The sequence below is a fragment of the Periplaneta americana genome, chromosome 10 (genome assembly GCF_040183065.1).
Source record: "Periplaneta americana isolate PAMFEO1 chromosome 10, P.americana_PAMFEO1_priV1, whole genome shotgun sequence".
NCBI classification, from domain to species: domain Eukaryota; kingdom Metazoa; phylum Arthropoda; class Insecta; order Blattodea; family Blattidae; genus Periplaneta; species Periplaneta americana.
The window spans coordinates 78,932,341-78,955,190 of NC_091126.1; the positions used below are offsets into that span (position 1 = coordinate 78,932,341).

The 22,850-nt window shown below is 36.1% G+C and overlaps 1 protein-coding gene across 2 annotated transcripts in view; it reads right to left on the reverse strand.

Annotated features, from left to right (window-relative positions):
* LOC138707817 (uncharacterized) overlaps positions 1 to 15,815 on the reverse strand; it is a 35,731-nt gene extending 19,916 nt beyond the window's left edge. The window contains exons 1-3 of one of the 2 annotated variants that reach the window (XM_069837762.1): positions 15,748 to 15,812; positions 3,661 to 3,707; positions 886 to 3,568 (exon numbers count right to left, since the gene is read on the reverse strand). In XM_069837762.1, the coding sequence (XP_069693863.1) occupies positions 1,734 to 3,568; positions 3,661 to 3,691 (1,866 nt within the window). In that variant the 5' untranslated portion in view covers positions 3,692 to 3,707; positions 15,748 to 15,812 and the 3' untranslated portion in view covers positions 886 to 1,733. Of the gene's footprint in view, positions 1 to 885; positions 3,569 to 3,660; positions 3,708 to 15,747 lie in introns of those variants that run through there. The other variant, XM_069837761.1, reaches the window with a different exon arrangement.
* Positions 15,816 to 22,850: the final 7,035 nt, after the last annotated feature.

Sequence of the window (22,850 nt, forward strand, 5' to 3'; positions counted from 1 at the left end):
AGGTTTGGAACTAAATCCCGAAAAGACAAAGTATATGATTATGTCTCGTGACCAGAATATTGTACGAAATGGAAACATAAAAATTAGAGATTTATCCTTGGAAGATGTGGAAAAATTCAAATATCTTGGAGCAACAGTAACAAATACAAATGACGCTCAGGAGGAAATTAAACGCAGAACAAATATGGAAAATGCCTGTTATTATTAGGTTCAGAATCTTTGTCATCTAGTCTGCTTTCAAAAAATCTGAGTTAGAATTTATCAAACAGCTATATTACCGGTTGTTCTCTATGGTTGTGAAACTTGGATTCTCACTTTGAGAGAGGAACAGAAATTAAGGGTGTTTGAGAATAAGGTACTTAGGAAAATATTTGGAGGAGAATGGAGAAAGTTACACAACGCAGAACTGCACCCATTGTATTCTTCACCTGACATAATTAGGAACATTAAATCCAGACGTTTAAGAGGGGCAGGGCATGTAGCACGTATGGGCGAATCCAGAAATGCATAGTTGGGAGACCGGAGGGAAAAATACCTTTGGGAAGCCGAGACGTAGATGGGAAGATAATATTAAAATGGATTTTAGGGAGGTAGGATATGATAATAGAGAGTGGATTAATCTTGCACATGATAGGGACCGATGGCGGGCTTATGTGAGGGCGGTAATGAACCTGCGGGTGTCTTAAATGCCATTTGTAAGTAAGCATGCAGAATGTATTCCTTTCAAATACCACTGTTGCAGAAGAAATGGAAATAAATTGCTTACATACAAGAATAAAATCGAGGAAATCTGTATTTCTTACACTAACCCACCTGTTTCTCTGCAACTTCCGGAAAAATTAAATGTGCCAAGGTTTTTTTTACACAATGAATGGGTACACAAAGTACTAATATGGTTATTATGTAATAATTTGATATATTTCTATAGTTACATTGTCATTACTTGTACCTAGTTAAATATATAATTCAATTGCACAAATAAAGGCATTTTAATTAACCTGCTACATAAATGTACTGTAATTGTTCTGGATTTTACAATAAACACGTATTTGAATGTGCAACATGCAATATATTCTAAAGAGCATAACGAACTTTTTAAAATGAAAGTCATAAGATAAAGAGTGTTCTGTAATATCCATGTTGTTAATAATAAACATGCTGATAACGACTACACTTTTAGTTCAAAGAAAATGGATTAAAAGCAAGTGCACACACAGACATAGAGGCCTATTTAAAATTATCTTTCATTTTCATAGAAATGTCTCATCGATCAATATCTTAATTTCACGAATTTCGAACAGAATTATATTAATTTTATGTTTGTGGAATTGAAACGTGAACTTCGCAGTCAGAAATAATATGAGAATTTTTTAGCAGCACCATTCATATTCGAAGAAAAACTGCCATCAGTATAGAATAAACATAGACCAGTGTCATTTGTTCTACAGTCAGATATTTGCCTCCTTTGTATCAAAACACCTATACAAAGTAAATAATGTGATAATGATCGATGATGTTTTCTTAAAATATACAGTAACACATTTAAAGTATGATAAAAATCAAATCTCGTGTACTGTATAACACATAAAATTTATTTAGGTTTTCTAGTAAGCGATGTCTGATTAGAACGAGACATATAACTTACATAATGTCTCATTTAATAACTTCAAAATTATACAGTGAAAATTTTTCTACCAAGAAACTATCAGGTTGGTCTCCTCCATTAATATCTTTTATTTTCTCCAGCACATAAAACCCAATATGGCGTAATTGACGACGATTGCAATTGATAGAATTGGCAATGCGAAATTTCCGACCGATTCCCTACTATCTGCCGTAAGGGATTCCGATCTGATGCTAACGTTCGATATGTGAGTATGAGAACTTCCATTAAGGAGATGCAAATTGGGAACTCTGGGCACATAAATATCATCTATCAGCGACTCTGTTGAATTGTATCCGAAATCATCGTTTGGGAAGAGAACTATGCCATCTCCCGAGTAGGTGTATGCCTGGGGAATGTCTCTGAGCACTCCAGTACCATTCACGTGAATCATGTCGAGACGCAAGTCATCTCCAATGCGCATTATCCGAGTTCTGCGCGGAACGCTATACACCCAACCACCGTCTGTACGAATCCACACAGACTGGAAATTCGGAGGTACGACTCTTGCCTCGCAAGTCTTGATTATCTCCTCCTCTTCTCCTTTGACAAGGTTTAGCGAACATCTCGTCGAGCCCTCGAACATTGGGAATGTCGCTGGGCACAGATAAAAGTTGGCACCTCTTACGCATTCGTTCAGGACTTTAGAAGATATTTCTGCAACTTTCTGCAGATCTCCTGACACCAATATGTAATCTGACGGCGGTGCTATTTCCAGAAATTTTCCTACTGCTTCTTGATACACCGGCAATGAATGTGGTTCAAAAAGATGAAAAATCCGATTGGTAGACTTAAGCGGCAATTTTACGAAGATTCGTATCGAGTTAGCGGTAGCGAGAGCTTGTACTGAAGCGTAAGTGTAGTACTCATATACAGCGTCCTCATCGACAAGTGTAAGGGGATACACATCATCAGGGAGCTTTCTCGAGATGTTCCTAAGGATCTGGACGAGCTGGATTGGCGAGATGATATTCGGACTCAGTCTGCCGGTGGCCGTGGTGTCGAGTGCCTCCAGTAGACCAGTGAGATAAGTGTCCACATTAAGTAGCCGTGTCTCCATCACACGCATGCTCGACGTCACATTGACTACCAGACTAAGCTGGTTAGAGAGCTGCCTGTGCGAAGACTCCCACTGGCTAATGGCCGTCTTAAGGGCCCCAGCCACCACAATTATGCTTTGTCTATTCTCTTCGCTCTTCATCTCCAGGTTATTTATTATCATGAATTGCTTATCGAGAGTCCTCTCGATATTTCTAATCTCCTCTGCGTTTTCATCAACCCTCTCATCTAAGTCAATTAGAACACCCTCGTGTCGGGACAGCACGTTGCCTAAAAGAAGCTGATAGTCTCTCATCCTCTCAAACTTCTCATTGAGAGCCTTCAGTTCTCTATCAGTCTTACTCCCGAATAGCCATTTCACGAATTGATCAATTCCCGCCGTTGTGACTCCGGATACCACTCCCGATACAATTCCCGATACTATTGGAATTATCCATCTCTTATTTCTAGCTTGGAAGACGGCACTATCTTTCCTGGGAAGCATGTTCTCAAATATCTTTGTCTTACTTTCTATTTTGTTCACAATTGGCTCGACGATCTCAATCTCGCGAACGATAGAATCACGGAAAATGTGCAGATCTTCTGACTGATTGCTGAGTTGCCGTCTGATTTCCGGAAACAATTTCCTTGCTTCGGCGACCAGCTGTACGACTTCCGTAATGTTGAACTCCTTGGCCACTGTCCAGCTCTGTCCTGTTATGAGAACTTTTCCATGGTCCTTGAACACGATACCAGATCCAATGTTCCTCGAATAGTCGACAGTCGGTTGCGTGGGTTTGGGCTCTGTTGAAGTTTCTTGGGCGTTCGAAACGCTGCACGTCAACAAGGCGATCAGCATCATTACTCCTGCAACGTAACGGGCGTATTTTTAACCTCACTCGAAGAAGAAAACGCACCAAAAATATCAGCACCAAAGATGTATCTCACAAACCACATACCTAAATTCATTGCCAAAGTCTGCAAGGTCATGTCGGTAGATTACGCTCTGTAACAGAAGGTAAGGTTTTACTGAAATGGCTTTTTTTCTTTCACATTGTAATGCTTTTTTGCTTCTTTGTGCTCTATACAAAAAATGGAGGAGTTTCTGTAATGCTTTGAACTGACACACCTGTGGGTATACAGAATGTCAAAAATACTTTCAAGCAATTTGTGTGGTGATAGACGAGACCAAAGAGACATTAAAATAGGAAACCATGGTTCGGAAATATGTTGTTATATCTATATTGTTGGCGTAAGGTCCACAACACCAAGAGAGGAAACTTCTTCAGAATAATTGAAATTGCGTTTGCTCGGATACTGCACACCAATGTTTCAAGTTATGTTGTTTCGTATTTATGGATCTCTAGCTCACATTGCTGTTTGCGTGTGACAATATATCTGAGGAATGTTTAGTGGAAGATGGATCGAAAGTGGATGACTATTTTTCTGTCCTTCAACGTCTCCAGACATGTCATGTTTCGAATTCTGTTTTAGGAGATGTGTGAAGGAATTGATTAACTGCTAGGCAGTAGGCTGAAGATGATACAGGAAGATTTGTTGAGGCTTCACAAACTATTATCTATATGCCTAGAATTTTCGAGTGAACCTACTAATCTCTTCCGTGCTGATATAATCTTTGACATTAATTTCAATGTAGAAAAATTGACTTATTTTTCTAGATTGTATATACAAAAGTGAATTTTTTTTCCAAGGAAGCTTTTAATTGGTACAACACACAAATTTATTTGCAATGGTGTTAAAAATGTTATCTCTACAGCGTAGTGGTCTCGTGCCATAGCGTCATGATCTAGGCTGTTATGCTTGGACTCGCGTTAGCAAATGAACGCCGGTTCAGGCCTTCATGGAAGAAGAAATTTTCTCCTGAAGTTTCAGTATTTAGCGAAATTATGTTCTGCAAACCACCTATAATATTTGGAAACATCAACGTGCTAACCACACGATGTCCCCTTACTGGTTGAATGATCGTTTACCTTTGCTGAGGCACATGGATGTGCAGGCAAGCAGTCGGTTAGTCGGCCAAGGCCCTCTATGGGCTGCCGTGCCCAAATAATTATAATATCTTTACAAAGATCGATGTTTTTAGAATTTACGCCCATAACACAGTAATTGTGCATTTCCAATCGATGGTTTTGGACCTTAGTATGTCCATCATTGCCCTAGCAGTTTGTCTACATTCTTTATAAATATCAAGAACTACATATATGTTACACAGATAATAATTTTTCAAATCCATAAATTCACAGTTTTAAATTTTGTACTATATAAATACTAATAAAATATTTATAATGCTAGAAATCTACGTATATTAGAAATCTTCTCGACACTGGTTAAAAGAACTATTACTATGGTACCCTGATGATGGTAACTGTATTTCCGAATTCTGTATAGCGATAACGCGAACATTAAGATCAACTCCCACTGTGGCAATGGAAGTGCTGATTGGACTTATAAAAATACCCCATTATCTATTTGGGTTGATGCTGTGGCCTTTATGATATTCCATGGCGTTTGTCGCCAAACAACGATTTTCTCTACTGAACACTTGGATCACCTCAAACTCCATTGGGACAAAGATGTCTATCAGATACTCAGTATTAGGACTGACATTTTGGAACAATGGGTTTCGTTTGAAAAGAAATTAACTCTCACCGTCAAGAGCACAGTGAGTGGGAGAGACAGGTTAAACCCGAGAATAATAAGGTTCCAGACTGGTATACTGATGGTTTTAAACCTGGAACTGGTGCTGGATTGTTTAGGAAATGACACCAAGCTTCTTTTCAGCTTGGACTGGTATGCCACAGTCTGAGCTATTCGTTAGTTTAGTTAGAGTGCCAGAGAAAGCATCAAGAGGGGCTAAAAATGTGGTCACATTCTTATAATTCCATACAGTCAAGCGGCGCTTACGGCACTTGAGACCCCTTGGTAAAGTCAAAACTGCTATGAGAATGCCACGAATCTCTCACATACTAGCTGACTATAATTCATTTCAACTGGAATGGGTGCCGGGACATGTAGGAATTCCGGGTAATACGAGAGCAGATAAAACTGCCAAGAAGAGGACTGGGGTTCCATTCATAGGAACTGAGACTGTGCTTCATTACCAACTGAGCAGGTTATCAGGAACTAGGCACTCAAGAGACACAAAAGTTACTGGAATTCAATTGAGTGTTTTAGACACTCAAAGATTCTCATAAGTAGGGTACGGACTTTTAGGTCGTTAAAATGTAATTTTAGGTGCCTAAAATAGGCTTAAAAGTGTAGGAAATAGTATTTAAAGAATTGAAAACAGGCTCTAACAAAAATAATGTTTTCTTTAAAAACATGTTCAAAATAATTAGGAATTCATTTCTACAATTTAATAATAATTTTAAATGCTATATACACCGTTACCACCACTACTACTACAAGTACAAGAACAACAAATATCTAACTAGTTATACATAAACAAAACAATTAAATGTGAAAAATAACTTTTAGACATGAAGTCAGTACACAAAAAGTCAAATACTATCAATTTTTACCAAGCCTTCTCCGTTAATGTCCATAATTATTAGCTTCACAATAAATTACCAATATTTTTTCTAAATTTTAAACTAAAAAGCAATGCCGTCTGTCACTCAACAAAAATTTATATACTGAAAATGAATGATCCACATCCACTTAAGTAACAGGAGCATATCGTCGGTTTTTTGGTAATAGTGACCAAGTCCAAAATGCAAAATTGTTGGGAAAAGGCATTTAAAGGTTTAATGATCCATCCAAAGATAATTGTACTTCTTTAGATGTTAATAATTAGTTATTTTGAAGATAAATGTGCTATATTGTTAGCTTTTAATATAATTCAATTTTCATAATGCTTGCAAGCCTTGGAATGACTTGGTCACTTATACCAAGAAACCGACGATATTTAAATTTTGGCACTAGTTGAACAGGAATGTTATATTGTAAATCCGTGTTCTTCCCTGCTGGGATATCTGAAGCAGTACCCAGTTCCTTTAGTCCTAAATTTCTCTGCAGAACTTGCTCCAGTTTATCCCGTACTTTATTTCCAACAGAACCAGGAAGACATTTCGAATATAAAATACAAATTTTTGGAATAAGAATGGATGTTTTGACCTATAGAGATAAAACATACTTAATAGATCAAAATAGGCTTTGTCGTCAAAATAGGCATTTTTAGATGCTATTAAATTATTAATTTTAGGTATAGTTTTGTGTGAAATGTGTACTTGCAAGTTTTTATGAACTTATCTTTTAAGGATTAAAATAGAGTTTTAAATAAAATCTGAAGTCTACTCATAAGAGATTTTGATAGAAAGTGATTATGTGATTTGTTAAAATTCAGCAAGGAAAGATCTTTTGGGCAATAGGTTTTCTTACAGGACATTGTGCCTTTAAAGAGAATCTGTACAATATGAGACAACATCAACTCAGCTTTTACTTGAATTCTATAGGGAGATGAATCTGTAGCTCATCTGTTAAGTGACTGCAATTCTCTCGCTAATCAAAGAACCCTTGTGTTAGGAAAACACTTTCCAAAGCTTGATTAGATATCTATTCTCCCGGTCTTTAGTTTGATTCAGTTCATCAAGAACATTTAACTACTGGACTGATAGGATATTATGGCGGGTAAATGCAATATAATTATTTGAGATTCATTGTTAATGCTATACAACCTCCCATTAAAATTCACTTCAAAGTGGTTCCAAAACATAAAATATGAAGTATCTACACACAGTGCAATCCGGATACGTTTCTTGTGAACACAATTATCGTTAAAACCTATAATCTCATACTTCTTTCGACAGTCTTCACAAGTTTGACAATTCATTCACAAAATAAAATGCAATATATCCATTTAATGCTGAATATATCTTTATGAAATGTTATTTATCTTGTACATACTTAAACATTCTATCATGTGATCGCATTTTACTCTTGTTACAGATTTATAGATTTATCGGTATTATTGCTACCGAATATACGAGTATCTTTCTTTGACCAAGCTTTTCTAGTTTAAATATGAAACAAAATGTCATAGTTACTTGCATTGTACGCTCACACCTCCGTTAATACCGACTAACGTTCTCTTTAGAACTATATCGTTGAAAAAAATATATAGACCCAAATTTTTCAAAGCTGAGTCCAGCAATAAGTGTTTACTTACTTACTTACTTACTTACAAATGGCTTTTAAGGAACTCGCAGGTTCATTGCCGCTCTCACATATGCCCGTCATAGGTCCCTATCCTGTGCAAGATTAATCCAGTCTCCATCACCATATCCCACCTTCATCAAATCAATTTCAATATTATTCTCCCATCTACGTCTCGGACTCCCCTAAGGACTTTTTCCCTCCGGCCTCCCAACTAACACTCTATATGCATTTCTGGATTCGCCCATACGTGCTACATGTCCTGTCCATCTCAAACGTCTGGATTTAATGTTTATAATTATGTCAGGTGAAGAATACAATGCGTGCAGTTCTGCGTTGTGTAACTTTCTCCATTCTCCTGTAACTTCATCCCTTTTACCCCAAATATTTTCCTAAGAACCTTACTCTCAAACACTCTTAATCTCTGTTCCTCTCGCAAAGTGAGAGTCCAAGTTTCACAACCATACAGAAGCACCGGTAATATAACTGTTTTATAAATTCTAACTTTCAGATTTTTTGACAGCAGACTAGATAACAAAAGCTTCTCAACCGAATAATAACACGCATTTCCCATATTTATTCTGCGTTTAATTTCTTCCCGAGTGTCATTTATATTTGTTACTGTTGCTCCAAGATATTTGAATTTCCCACCTCTTTGAAGGATAAATCTCCAATTTTTATATTTCCAGTTCGTAGAATATTCTGGTCACGAGACATAATCATATAGGCTACTGTCCACACCTGTGGAGTAACGGTCAGCGAGTCTGGCCGCAAAACCAGGTGGCACGGGTTCGAATCTCGGTCGGGGCAAGTTACCTGGTTGAGGTTTTTCCAGGGTTATCCCTCAACCCAATACGAGCAAATGCTGGGTAACTTTCGGTGCTGGACCCCGGACTCATTTCACCGGCATTATCACCTTCATTTCATTCAGACGCTAAATAACCTAGATGTTGATACAGCGTCGTAAAGTAACCCAATAAAAAAATAAATAATCTTACACTTCGCCTTTTCGGGGTTTACTTCCAAACCTACCGCTTTACTTGCTTCAAGTAAAACTTTCGTGTTTTCCCTAATCTTTTGTGGATTTTCTCCTAACTTATTCACGTCATCCGCATAGACAAATGGTGATGTAACCCGTTCAATTCCAAACTCTGTCTGTTATCCTGAACTTTCCTAATGGCATATTCTAGAGCGAAGTTAAAAAGTAAAGGTGATAGTGCATCTCCTTGCTTTAGCCCGCAGTGAATTGGAAAAGCATCAGACAGAAGCTGGCCTATACGGACTCTGCTTGTAGGTTTCACTCAGACACATTTTAATTAATTGAACTAGCTTCTTGGGAATACCAAATTCAATATGAATATTATATAAAACGTCTCTCTTAATCGAGTCATATGCCTTTTTGAAATCTATGAATCACTGATGTACTGTACCCTTATACATTGAAACCTCGCCTTACGAACACCCCTAAGATAGGACACTCATATAAGGACAGATTTTTATGTCCCAACTGAAATAATATAAAAATAATGATAAATTTAACTTTAGAAGTAGAACAAATAAAGAACTAATGGAACAGTATGGAGAACCGAGTATAGTTTCCTTCATTAAGAAAGGTATATGGTTGGGACATCTTGAACGTATGCCAGAAGGCCGACTACCTAAACGGGCATTATATGGACACCCAGGAGGATTAAGGAAGAGAGGAAGACCAAGGTTGAGGTGGCTTCAGGATGTGATGGATGACCTTCGGAGAGTTGGATGCAAGAGATGGAGACAAAGGGCTCAAGATAGAGATGAATGGTTTCTACTTATTAAGGAAGCCCAGGCCCTTCATGGGCTGTAGTGCTAATAATGAATAAATGAATGAATGAATGAATGATAAATTTAACTCTGGTTTCACAGTCCTAAAGCTTGCTTTACCTTCTGACTGCGGAGAGAACTTGGATTTCAAGACCTAATTGTTACAAAAATAGAAAATTTAGTTTTGAGAACTCTACAGAAATTACTTAACATGAAAAAAGACAATAAGGATCTCGTAGGCTACCACTAGCCCAGCCGGCTACCCCTTGTTAGCTGGAAGCGGGTGGATAAACAAAGTTATAAAATTTAACCTGTCTGATGGATCCAAGGTTTCCGCGATCGTGAAATTGCATTCAACACATGATAGGGTTAGTAGGATTATTGTCTTTACTTCAATCAGTTGTTCTGTTTCGAGAGACATGACACCTGAACGTAAAGGTTAAATTGAAAACTATAAATTACAGTACAGTACTGCATAACTGTAGACCTAGAATAAAATTGCATGGTATAGTGCTGCATTTTCCTTTTTCATCTTATCTATTTTTATACTGTAGTTCAAATTTACAAGGAATTTACTGTAGTGTACTGTATTTAGAATTAAACTACAGTACGCTTGAAGGGATAAATAATGCATATTATAAATTTACTGTTAGATTCGGAATGCTCTCCCAATAAATGACCCTCCCAGTTTCGGACAGATTGTTACGTCCTTTCGATGTCCATAAATGAGAGGTTTCAGTGTAATCCCATTTTTCTCTAATATCTGTCGAATGCAAAAAATCTTATCAATAGTCGATCTATTACATCTAAAAAACCGCACTGATAATCCCCAATAATTTCATCTACATATCGAATTAATCTTCTCAAAATAATATTGGAAAAAATTTTCTACGACGTCAACAAAAGTAATATTCCTCGAAAGTTACTAGTTAGTCTTTTTCCCCTTCTTAAAGACAGGTACAATTATGGACTCCTTTCATTGTTCTGGTACAATTTCCTTTCCTCAAATAGCAAGTACAAGCTTATACTGTAAATTTCACTAGGTAATGCATTTCCACCCTCTTGTATCAATTCTGATGGAATTTGATCGATATCTGGAGACTTGTAATTCCTCAGATTTTCTATCGCAATTTCGACTTCAGAAAGTCTGTGTTCGGGTATAAATGGCTCAGTAATTTGTATTTGAATTTTGTCCTGGTCATTTCTATTTGGCCTATGAACATTTAGTGGTTGCCCAAAATAGTTTTTCCATCTGTTCAGGATTTAATGTGCGTCCGCAAGCAAGTTCCCTTTCGTATCTTTGATCACGTTCTGATATCCGTTCTTAAATTTCTTTATGTCCTTATATAAATCTCTAATGTTTTTATTCCTACAATTTGTTTCTACCTCATTCAGTTTTTCCTTCAAGTAATCTCTCTTTTCATTCCTAAGTGTACGACTTGCTTTCCGTCTTCATTGAAATAATTATCTCTATTCGCCTCAACTGGATCCTGTAAGAATTTCAATTTTGTCTCCTTCCTTCATTCTACTACCATGCAACAATCCGGTAATCTTAATATATAGGCTAGAAAATTATAAATTAAAACGTGAATAATGCAAATTAAAACCTTAAAAAAAGGACTTAGGACACTATCGAATCCACATCTTCATATGGAAAATTATCATTGTTTAACATCACATTCTTATTTTCATATAATACTGATAATTTTGTTCCCAAAACTTCCAGATGTGGCCAATATGTAGGATCTTCTAGGTGTTTGGCTCTCTGAAACAATTGAGTTAATTTTTTTTTAAGTGAAGAACCTGTATGGAGAATCAATACCTTCGATTTTATGACAATACTGTTGTGAATACGTTCACGCAACTTATAGAAGATCCTGCTGGAAATAAACTGTCTTTCTGCCACGCAGATAGCTGGTAACTGGAATCAAATTCCATACAGATGTGCGACTGTAAGATCAGGCGTAAATAAGTACAGTTTGCAATATTGTAAATACATTCTCCGTATTACAATTACTCTGGTAAAACAGATAATTATTCATATTATTGTTCCATGCCCTACAGTTTGCAATTGTAAATACATTATAGATATTACTACTACTCTGGTAAAACAGATAATTCATTATATTATTGTCCCATGCCCTACAGTTTGCAGTTGTAAATATATTGTCGATATTACGATTACTCTCGTAAAACAGATAATTACTTATATTATTGTTCCATGCCCTACAGTTTGCAATTGTAAATACATTATCGATATTACTATTACTCTGATAAAACAGATAATTACTCATATTACTGTTCCATGCCCTACAGTTTGCAGTAGTAAATACATTGTGGATATTACTATTGCTCTGGTGAAACATAATTCCTCATATTATTGCGCCATACCCTACAGATTGTATGTATTACTATTACTCTGGTAAAAGAGAAAATTCCACGTATCGTTGTTCCATGCCTTACAGTATGCAGTTGTAAATACATTTTCGATATTACTCTGGTAAAACAGAAAATTCCCCGTATTATTGTTCCATTATCTTACTGTAAAATATTTGATTATTGGTTATTGATTTTTACTTGATATGTCAAGTATTACAATTTGGAATCATCAAATATACAAATTACTAAGGAAATTTATATATAGTGGAAGTAATGTAGCTTATTCCTTGTGTAGAATACAACAAAAACTTCTGATACCATATTAGTCCCACGTAAGTACATTTCTCAGAAATAATAATTTTTCAATACAAGTTAACACTGTTTTACTCGATAAGTACTAGGCCTACATACGATTCTGATTTTTACACTTATTAGAAAATCTGATAAGGAATGATTTACCCCTTTGTAATTTTTATATTCTTGCAAATTAAGTAAAAAGATGATTATTTTACGATGCTGTATGAACATCTCAGGTTATTTAGCGTCTAAATGAAATGAAGGTGCTAATGTTGAGGAAATGAATCCGGGGTTCAGCACCGATAGTTATCCAGTATTTGCTCATGTTGGGTTGAGGGAAAACTTGGAAAGAAACCTCAACCAAACAACTTGCTCTGACCGGGATTCGAATCCGGGCCAGCTGGTTTCGCGGTCAGATTCGCTAACCGTTACTCTACACGTGTGGAGTGCTGCTATTTAGACCTTTGTGTGTATATGTGTGTGTGTATTCATAGATGAGCAGACGATGCGCTGTTGCCAAACTACGCAGAATTTCAACCTAATATTCTAATTAACCATGCACTTATACAAGGACATCATTTTATTTTTACTACAGTGTTTATTCTACCTGAGTTTTTGAATGTACTTCACTTCCACCCCCTCTACTAGTAAACTTCCAACCGTCCTACACACAGTACTTTAGTTAGTATAGTACGTTCCAGAAATATATTCGCGTTTTCCAGTAACGAAAGAGCTTTCAATATTGAATCATATTTCCGCAAAGGTACTGTCGTCCGTTTGCCTACGTCGCATCCCGGTTTCCCCCACCCGCTTCTGCTCGCCCCTCTGTAAAGACTAGTGACTGGGCTGTCTTAGCTCTTTTCTGAAAACATTAATTTCTGTTAGGATTTGGACATCTACGTAATATTATACAGCTGTTCAAAACAACTTAAACAAAAGGGCCTCGTTAAGTAATTAACTGTTACGTGACAGTAGATAGCATGTCCGAATAATTTTATCTTTTCGGATCGTGCAGAAGTGAAGATTGAATTTACAGTACGTAAGGTACTCTTTTATAGAGTGGGTACAGAATTACTTCAACATGAGTTATTAGTACGAAGGACGAAACTAGTAATTGGAATTAGGTACAATAGTCTATAGTGCGATAATATGCACAAAGAACTAACGCTTGTATCGAAATAAATGGCCAACATTTTCAAAAATGTGTTTAAATATCCATATTATGATTATTTTTCAATTTAACTTGATTCTCTATAGTGTACGCTAATGTGCTGTAGACAGTATAATGTACACTGCATAATGAATACTTCCGAATGGATAACTTAGTTCGTGAGTAAAAACACTATTGTTAATACAGTGCTGTATTTCGATTAAACAAAAACCTAATGAAAATTATCGAAGTCAAAATCGCGATATTTCTTAGTTTACATAAATGGATGAACTACTTTTCTTCCCTCCTATATCTAGTAAAGTAATTTGTTTGTATTTTACGCCAGTATCATCGAACTCCAGTCGTGAAAGGGGGTAGCAAATGATGTTTCTCAACCGTTAATCCAAAGGTACAGCCAGGTTAATATTAGAAATGTTAGTAAAAATAAAGTGAAGTCCCTGTATATACAAATTGGAAGTAATATAACTGTGCAGATTTTAACAGACTATTACTTGGATAGAGTCCAGCAAAAATTCTAACGGTATATTAGTCCCAAATGTATAATTTTCTCAGAAAAAATAGTTTTTTCCCTAAATGTTGAACTATTTCACTCGATGAGTACTATACGTACGATTCCGATTTTACTCTTATCATTGAAGAAATGATAAGGAATGTTTTATCCCTTTACAGATTTTCAATGAAATAGACGATTTTTTTTTGCAAAACAAATAAAAATTTAATATATATCGTTATTTTCTGCCATTTGGAAGTCTGGAAACCTTACTGTTGTTCCTATGGGGCGGAATGCTGCTCTTCAGATATGAGTTCATGTGTGTTTTTCTAACTGAGCCGACGATACGCTGTTGTCAAATTGCGCAAATATTCAGCTTAATTTTCTAATTAACCGTTCACTTAATTACAAAACGCATAATAGATTTGGATTTATTTCAATGTATTTTATTGCCCCTTCAATCTGCATAGGTATAAGAATTCCATTTTGATTCCTATACATGGTGTAAGGGATATAAGTGTCATTATTTTAACTGATGATTATTCATGTCATAAGGAAGAAAAAATGTCCTCACAATTTTTTTCTAATTGCAATATTTAACTAATTATTACAGTTTACAATATTAGACATTTTCCTACGTTGCTGGATAGGGAGGAGTGAGTTTATTATAAGTAAATAGTACAGCTCAAGTGGGTAAAGACATACCGGTACAGATGCTCTGTTCTAATGCAGGAGCGGACCGTGATAATACTGTTGTTTACATAAAACGAGCAGCAAATACAAACTTTCAATCTCATTAATAGAACATTATGGTGAATTTACATTTTATATAATAATACTGTTCCATTTTTAATTGTATGTTTAAAAAATAAATAATAATGGCTTTCTGCACAAAATAACAGGAACTTTTTTCTAATGCAAAATTTTAAATCTCTCCCGCGTCTGTAAAACAGTATCATTTTAAAACAAAATTCTGGTTGTGTGATTTTCGAAATGGGGTAAGAGACTCCTAGTTTCTAAAAATCTTTGAGAAACTGCTACAAAAGTTCGTCGATTAGGTAACCTTCTTTGAGAAAAACGTTGACGATATATCCTTCTTGTCTCACTTGAATTACGACGACGACTTTCTCCATAAATTAACATATGATATTCCTAAATCATAAATTACATTGTAAGTTGTTTATTGAATACCCTGTACTGAACTGTCATCCCTCGGCAGTATACCTATGGACAGGGAGCTTGAACTCAGCTGTCTCGTACTTACGTCTGTGCAGAGTACTTCGTGATGAACACGTTGCCACGTCTCTCACGCAAGAATATTAACAAATTTAAGCATGCATTTTTATTTAATTTCACGAAAACGTAATAGAACACACAAGTATATATTTAAACTAATATTAACTCTTTGCTAGATATATCTACTGATCTAATCGTTTTCGTAATTTTACCAACGATATAAGCAGTATAAAGTAAATAATATAAGAAAAGAAATATTTTTCTGGAAAAACTATCAAGTTTTGACCCTATGTTGTATGGACATTTTTTGATTCTGTAGACCGTCCCCGACGATTGTGAAAAGAACGGAACTTATAGCCCTTACACCCTGTATATATGAGATCTATTCACCACTTCTTATCACTGACACTGAACAATATCTTATAAGCACTTTATGTAAAGTAATTTAAAGAACTGAAAGCTACCAATATTACTACACAATGAAATAAGGAAACCAACCGTTAAAACACAGAAGATGTCTAATTACGTGTGTTCACTCCTTCAAACGTAACAACCACAATGAGCTGTTACACGAAGGTTTTCGGTTTTTATACTCATTAGAGGGAAAACTGACGTCACATTAAACAATTTCAGACATATGGCGTGCACATTTTTGCCCACTTTTCCTCATAGACGTTGTAATGTAATACTTTACATTTCTTGCATTACATCCAATCCCGTGTCTTGTCATATACGTAGTTCACATCCCTTCAATTATATCTGAATTCAAATTCAAGCTACAGGCAGAGATTCTGTTAATACGAGCCAGGTTTTCATTTTTATTCTTTCTTAGGTATACTTTACCACTTTCTTTCATATAGACTTAAAATCCAGTGCGGTGTAGGGAAGTGTGTATTACATGTGAACCAATATTTGGCAGGCACATACAGTATATTATTTGCGGACCTGTCTGATCGCGTGGTCAGCACGGCGCAGAGCCACAGCTGAGACAACGCATAATAACTCAGACATACTATCTACTGTTCGTCCAAGGGGTTTTGACGTAGGGTCGTAGAAAGGGAGGGGGGAAATCACGTGACAGTTAACTACATAACGAGGCCCTTTCATTTAAATTATTTTAAATAGTTGTATAATATTACGTAGACGTCCAATTCTTAACAGAAATTAATGTTTTCAGAAAAGAGCAGTCCAGCCTCTAGCTGGCGAATAAAAGCTGGTGGGGGAAACCGGGATACGACGTAGGCAAATGGATGACAGTACTTGTCCGAAAATGATTCAATATTGAAACCTCTTTCGTCACTGGAAAACGCGAACATATTTTTGGAACGTACTGTTTCCTGTGACTATTTATGCGGTCTTTGATCTGTGTGGAGGACGGTTGAACTTCATTAGTAGAAGGGGTGGGAGTGAAGTACATTAAAAAACTCAGGTACAATAAAAATTGAAGTACAAATAAAATGATGTCCCTGTAGAATGTGCATAGAGAGTTATATGGCATTAACACTGATAGTCATTGTCCAGTAATGATCGGAAAATCACAATTAAGCTTTGAGCGCTAAGCATTTCAAACTTTCAATTGCTTCTCCTGCAAAATGTATTGCAAATTACATCCATCATTCTTGCAGTGGACTCTTCAAATCAATTTGTTGCTTCGTTTCAGCACACATTTTCATGAAAAACCTGCATGTGCGTTTCTTTCTGGACTTCATTAGGCTGAGTCGTTAAATTTAAAGTATTTAAAGAACACAAAGGTTTGAGAGTCTACATGAACTAAGATATTATACTACATTACGTTTCACCTTCATTTCGTTAACTTAATTTGAAGCAAAAGTAGTTTAGTGTGACCACGATTTGAATTCGATCGCTGTCTTCATTTTTACATTCCCAGAAATTATGAATGCATATCGGCTATTTATGGTACCTTTAACCTAATGATGTTAATACCTGTGGAGTAACGGTTAGCGCGTCTAGCCGCGAAACCATGTGACCCGGGTTCGATTCCAGGTGGGGGCAAGGTACCTGGTTGAGGTTTTTCCTGGGTTTTCCCTCAATCCAATATGAGCAAATGCTGGGTGACTATCGGTGTTGGACCCTGGACTCATTTCACCTTCATTATCACCTTCATCTCATTCAGACGCTAAATAACCTAAAATGTTGATAAAGTGTCGTAAAATAACGTACTAAAATAAAAAATGAACTTAATGATGAAAAAAATATGTTGTGAGTCTAACTTTTTTGAAAAAGAGAATAGACAGTCATTATTTACTTTGCCTGATACTTACGCTGCAGCAGCCGTTTGTTACTCTGCTGCGTATTGGTAAGTGTTAGGCTCAAGGTCATTGGCAATGGCATTGACGTTCAGTAGAATTGTAAACAAATTAGACTACTATGAATCTTAAAAACATTGTATTTTATAAATTAAAAATAAAATTATAAGAAATAGTTAAATTTCACTAGACTTTTGTTCAGAAGACCGATATCTACTGTCTATATAATTTGGCAGTTTATATTGCTTACACCAGGCATGTCAAAACCCTGCACATTGTGCAGTCGCGCACATTGTGCACTGGTCTCTGTGCAATGTGCAGTTCCTATTCCCCTACCTGGAGGGAGTGAATCGGCTTGAAGGGGAACGCGACAGGGCTGTACATTACCTGCAGTAGCAGAACAGCTTTGGTTTCAGTAACACAGATCAGTACGGGTGTGCTCATTGATCTGTGATTGTGAATGCGTTATGAAAAATAAAGTGAGGAGTCCACAGATATAACGAAGAAGAAAAATCACGAATCATATAACATAACAGTTTTGATGTTTTCCTCAGCCAACAGTAATTGTTTTAAAATGAAAGGTTTTCATCATATCATGTGGACCTAATAGTGATGTGAGAATTAAATCAGTTTAGTAAAATTCTCAAAATATGATATTCGCCAGCTCTTATTTCTTAATTAGTACTCTCACGGCAAGACAAACATGACAATGATGTTGTTTTGGAGTCTGTACTAACACAGCCATGAATGGTTAGACGACTTACAACTTTTATTTGATAAGCTGATAAGTGATGAGAATATTGAGTGAAGAATACATATGAGGGTCTTGAGGTTGCAAGGGAAGGAAGAAAGCAACTATATGTAAAGCGAAAGAATTTTCTCGAAAAATAATAGCCTACATAATGGCGAATTTTCCATCTCACGTTACTATATTATCTTAATATACATGCGTTAATAAATCTTTAAACCTGACATAAAGAAAATGTCCCCGCTTCACAGCTTGTGAAGTATTCTTTTAACTCAATTCAGTAACGCTCCCAGCTTGCTGATACTTGCTCAACGTTTTCCAAATAAGCTATATATAAATTTAAATTCAAGCTTAATTTATCCAATTTATTAATAACAATGTGAATTTATGTTAATATACAGTAAGGAAATGATTCCAGTTTAAAAGCATCACAATGCGCTGTCGCATGTAATTTGGAGTAAAATATTTTCTTTACCATTTGTGCACCAATGGTCCCAATAATGCTTGAGGAACAATGAAAGAGCATTACTTTGAAATAATCAGTACCTACTATGTAAAATGAAATACTGTGTTCGTTTTTTGTTGTTTCGAAATTACTGCACTATTTATATTTTCTTCAATACTGTAGCCTATACAAATCGTGTAAATAAATGATTCTTTACAAACGACTGCTTTGTGAATTGTAACTGAGCAAGTCTATTGTTTCTTGTGTTACAATTATTGTCAAATATAGACACTGACAATAATTGTTTTTTTTTCTTTCTGCTAAGTATGTTTATAATGTCCAAATGTTAATTTAATTGAACACTAGAAGTGCAGAATAGATTCTTGTACATCCCTCCCGCTAAGAACTGGAAAGAGCAACACGTGAATGACGCAATCTGCACAGACCGGCGTTCCGCGCACATACACTGCACTTTCAGTGTCTGATTTCTGACATGCCTAGCTTACACCCTATATATGGGAAAATCGTGCAGTTAGGTCTGCTTAAAATTCTCATTCTCACATCACTAATTTACCCCGATGTTTGCTGTTCTTCTTCTTCTTCTTCTTCTTCTTCTTCTTCTTCTTCAGTTCCTTCTGCTGCTAAGCGTCGGGTTCGCCTCTCTCCGTCCATTTCATCCATTTTTCCCGGTCTCAACACATTCTCTTCATCTCTCCCATTGTTTTTCCCTTCTGTTGGCCTATTCTTTCTATTGTATCATCCCATTTAATCCTTGGTCTTCCTCTTCTCTTCCTTCCTTCCACTCTCATTTCCATCACCTGTTTAACCTTCCTTTCCTCTCCCATACGATATACATGCCAAAACCATTTCAACTACCTTTCATTAATCACCTCTGTTAATGCTTTTCTGATTTTAACTTCTCTCTTATCCTGTCATTCCTTACCCTATGTCTTCTTATCTTTCCTACAGCTCTTCTAAGGTATTTAATTTCCACTGCTGTTAATTTACTTCGATGTTTATCTAAGAGTGGTAAGCTTTCGGTACTATATTTTATTATAGGTATAATTATTGAATTATATATCTGTATTTTAGTCTTAGTGGTTATTTTTTTCCAACTATTTTATTCCTTATTAGATAGTATGCTGATGTTGCTTTCTTTACCCTGTTCATTATTTCTTGATCCACTCTTCCATCACTAGTTATTATTGTTCCCAAATATTTAAAACTTTCCACTCTCTCCAGGTTTTGTCCTTCGCATTCAATATTAATTTCTGTTCCCTGTCTATCTTCCTTTGAGATTCACATTACTTTACTCTTGTTGACATTAATCCTCATCCCTTTTCTCAATAACTCTTCGTTCCATTCCATCGGCATGTGTTGTAGCCTTTCAGGTGTTTCTGCTATTAATATTATAGCATCCGCATAGATCAGTGATGTCAAAGCAAGCGCATTTTTCTGACGTTGGCGTCGTGCGCGGGCAGCAAGCGCTAAGTATGGAAAGAGGAAGGGTTGTGTATATGAATAAGCAACCTGTTGGATTCAGAAAACAGTGGTGCACAAACTTCAAACGGAACGTGAAATTTTATGTCGTTATTTTTATATGGCTTCTTTCTGTTTAATATTATCTATGTTGTCTGTAAAACAAAAGTACTAACACTGATTTCTTAATATTGCACTTGTGTTTTAAATCTTAATAACATAATAGAGAGTTAAGAAGGAATATTCACTTAAATTCCATAGTAGTATAATGTTATACTGTATTAAGTGGATGAAACACATCATTCATAAAGAAAGTGATATTCCAAAGAAAGACAATGAGTATGACATGACAAGTTGGAATTTATATTGATGGTATCTTTAGCCTTACAAAAGTAATCAATAAACCAATCAAAACAATATTACAGTACAAAGCAAAGTTACCTAATCTGTTTTAAGTGTAACTAATATTACATAACAAAATTCTTATCGCATTATGCTTTTAAGGTGATATTTGTGAGCAACTTCCTATCATAAGAATATTAAATTATTTTCTCGAAATCTGCTGAAGCTATAGAGCTGACATTTTTACAACACATGGGCACGTATCTTTTGCTTATGATGTAACAGTACTTCCTTTGTTAATTCATTTCCTTACAAACAATTTCCATGCGAATATTTTCAAAATGTTCAATACACTACTGGGTGTTCATTTCAAAGTGTGTCATGACGTCACTGTTGTGAGTCGGCGATTTGAAGCGAGTTTCAGCTTTTATGTCAGAGAAGTTGGCTATTAATCAAGGCGTTCAATCTTAACTTGAGAACGTGTACGGTATAACGTGAACGTCGTATCAACAGATGGCGGTCTGTGTCTTCTTCGTTATATCTGTGGACTCCTCACTTTATTTTTCATAACGCATTCACAATCACAGATCAATGAGCACACCCGTACTGATCTGTGTTACTGAAACCAAAGCTGTTCTGCTACTGCAGGTAATGTACAGCCCTGTCGCGTTCCCCTTCAAGCCGATTCACTCCCTCCAGGTAGGGGAATAGGAACTGCACATTGCACAGAGACCAGTGCACAATGTGCGCGACTGCACAATGTGCAGGGTTTTGACATGCCTGGTGTAAGCAATATAAACTGCCAAATTATATAGACAGTAGATATCGGTCTACTGAACAAAAGTCTAGTGAAATTTAACTATTTCTTATAATTTTATTTTTAATTTATAAAATACAATGTTTTTAAGATTCATAGTAGTCTAATTTGTTTACAATTCTACTGAACGTCAATGTCATTGCCAATGACCTTGAGCCTAACACTTACCAATACGCAGCAGAGTAACAAGCGGCTGCTGCAGCGTAAGTATCAGGCAAAGTAAATAATGACTGTCTATTCTCTTTTTCAAAAAAGTTAGACTCACAACATATTTTTTTCATCATTAAGTTCATTTTTTTTTATTTTAGTACGTTATTTTACGACACTTTATCAACATTTTAGGTTATTTAGCGTCTGAATGAGATGAAGGTGATAATGAAGGTGAAATGAGTCCAGGGTCCAACACCGATAGTCACCCAGCATTTGCTCATATTGGATTGAGGGAAAACCCAGGAAAAACCTCAACCAGGTACCTTGCCCCCACCTGGAATCGAACCCGGGTCACATGGTTTCGCGGCTAGACGCGCTAACCGTTACTCCACAGGTATTAACATCATTAGGTTAAAGGTACCATAAATAGCCGATATGCATTCATAATTTCTGGGAATGTAAAAATGAAGACAGCGATCGAATTCAAATCGTGGTCACACTAAACTACTTTTGCTTCAAATTAAGTTAACGAAATGAAGGTGAAACGTAATGTAGTATAATATCTTAGTTCATGTAGACTCTCAAACCTTTGTGTTCTTTAAATACTTTAAATTTAACGACTCAGCTGAATGAAGTCCAGAAAGAAACGCACATGCAGGTTTTTCATGAAAATGTGTGCTGAAACGAAGCAACAAATTGATTTGAAGAGTCCACTGCAAGAATGATGGATGTAATTTGCAATACATTTTGCAGGAGAAGCAATTGAAAGTTTGAAATGCTTAGCGCTCAAAGCTTAATTGTGATTTTCCGATCGTTACTGGACAATGGCTATCAGTGTTAATGCCATATAACTCTCTATGCACATTCTACAGGGACATCATTTTATTTGTACTTCAATTTTTATTGTACCTGAGTTTTTTAATGTACTTCACTCCCACCCTTTCTACTAATGAAGTTCAACCGTCCTCCACACAGATCAAAGACCGCATAAATAGTCACAGGAAACAGTACGTTCCAAAAATATGTTCGCGTTTTCCAGTGACGAAAGATGTTTCAATATTGAATCATTTTCGGACAAGTACTGTCATCCATTTGCCTACGTCGTATCCCGGTTTCTCCCACCAGCTTTTATTCGCCAGCTAGTGGCTGGACTGTCTTAGCTCTTTTCTGAAAACATTAATTTCTGTTAGGAATTGGACGTCTACGTAATATTATACAACTATTTAAAATAATTTAAATGAAAGGGCCTCGTTATGTAATTAACTGTCACGTGATTTCCCCCCCCCTTTCTACGACCCTACGTCCAAACCCCTTGGACGGACAGTAGATAGTATGTCTGAGTAATTTTATCTA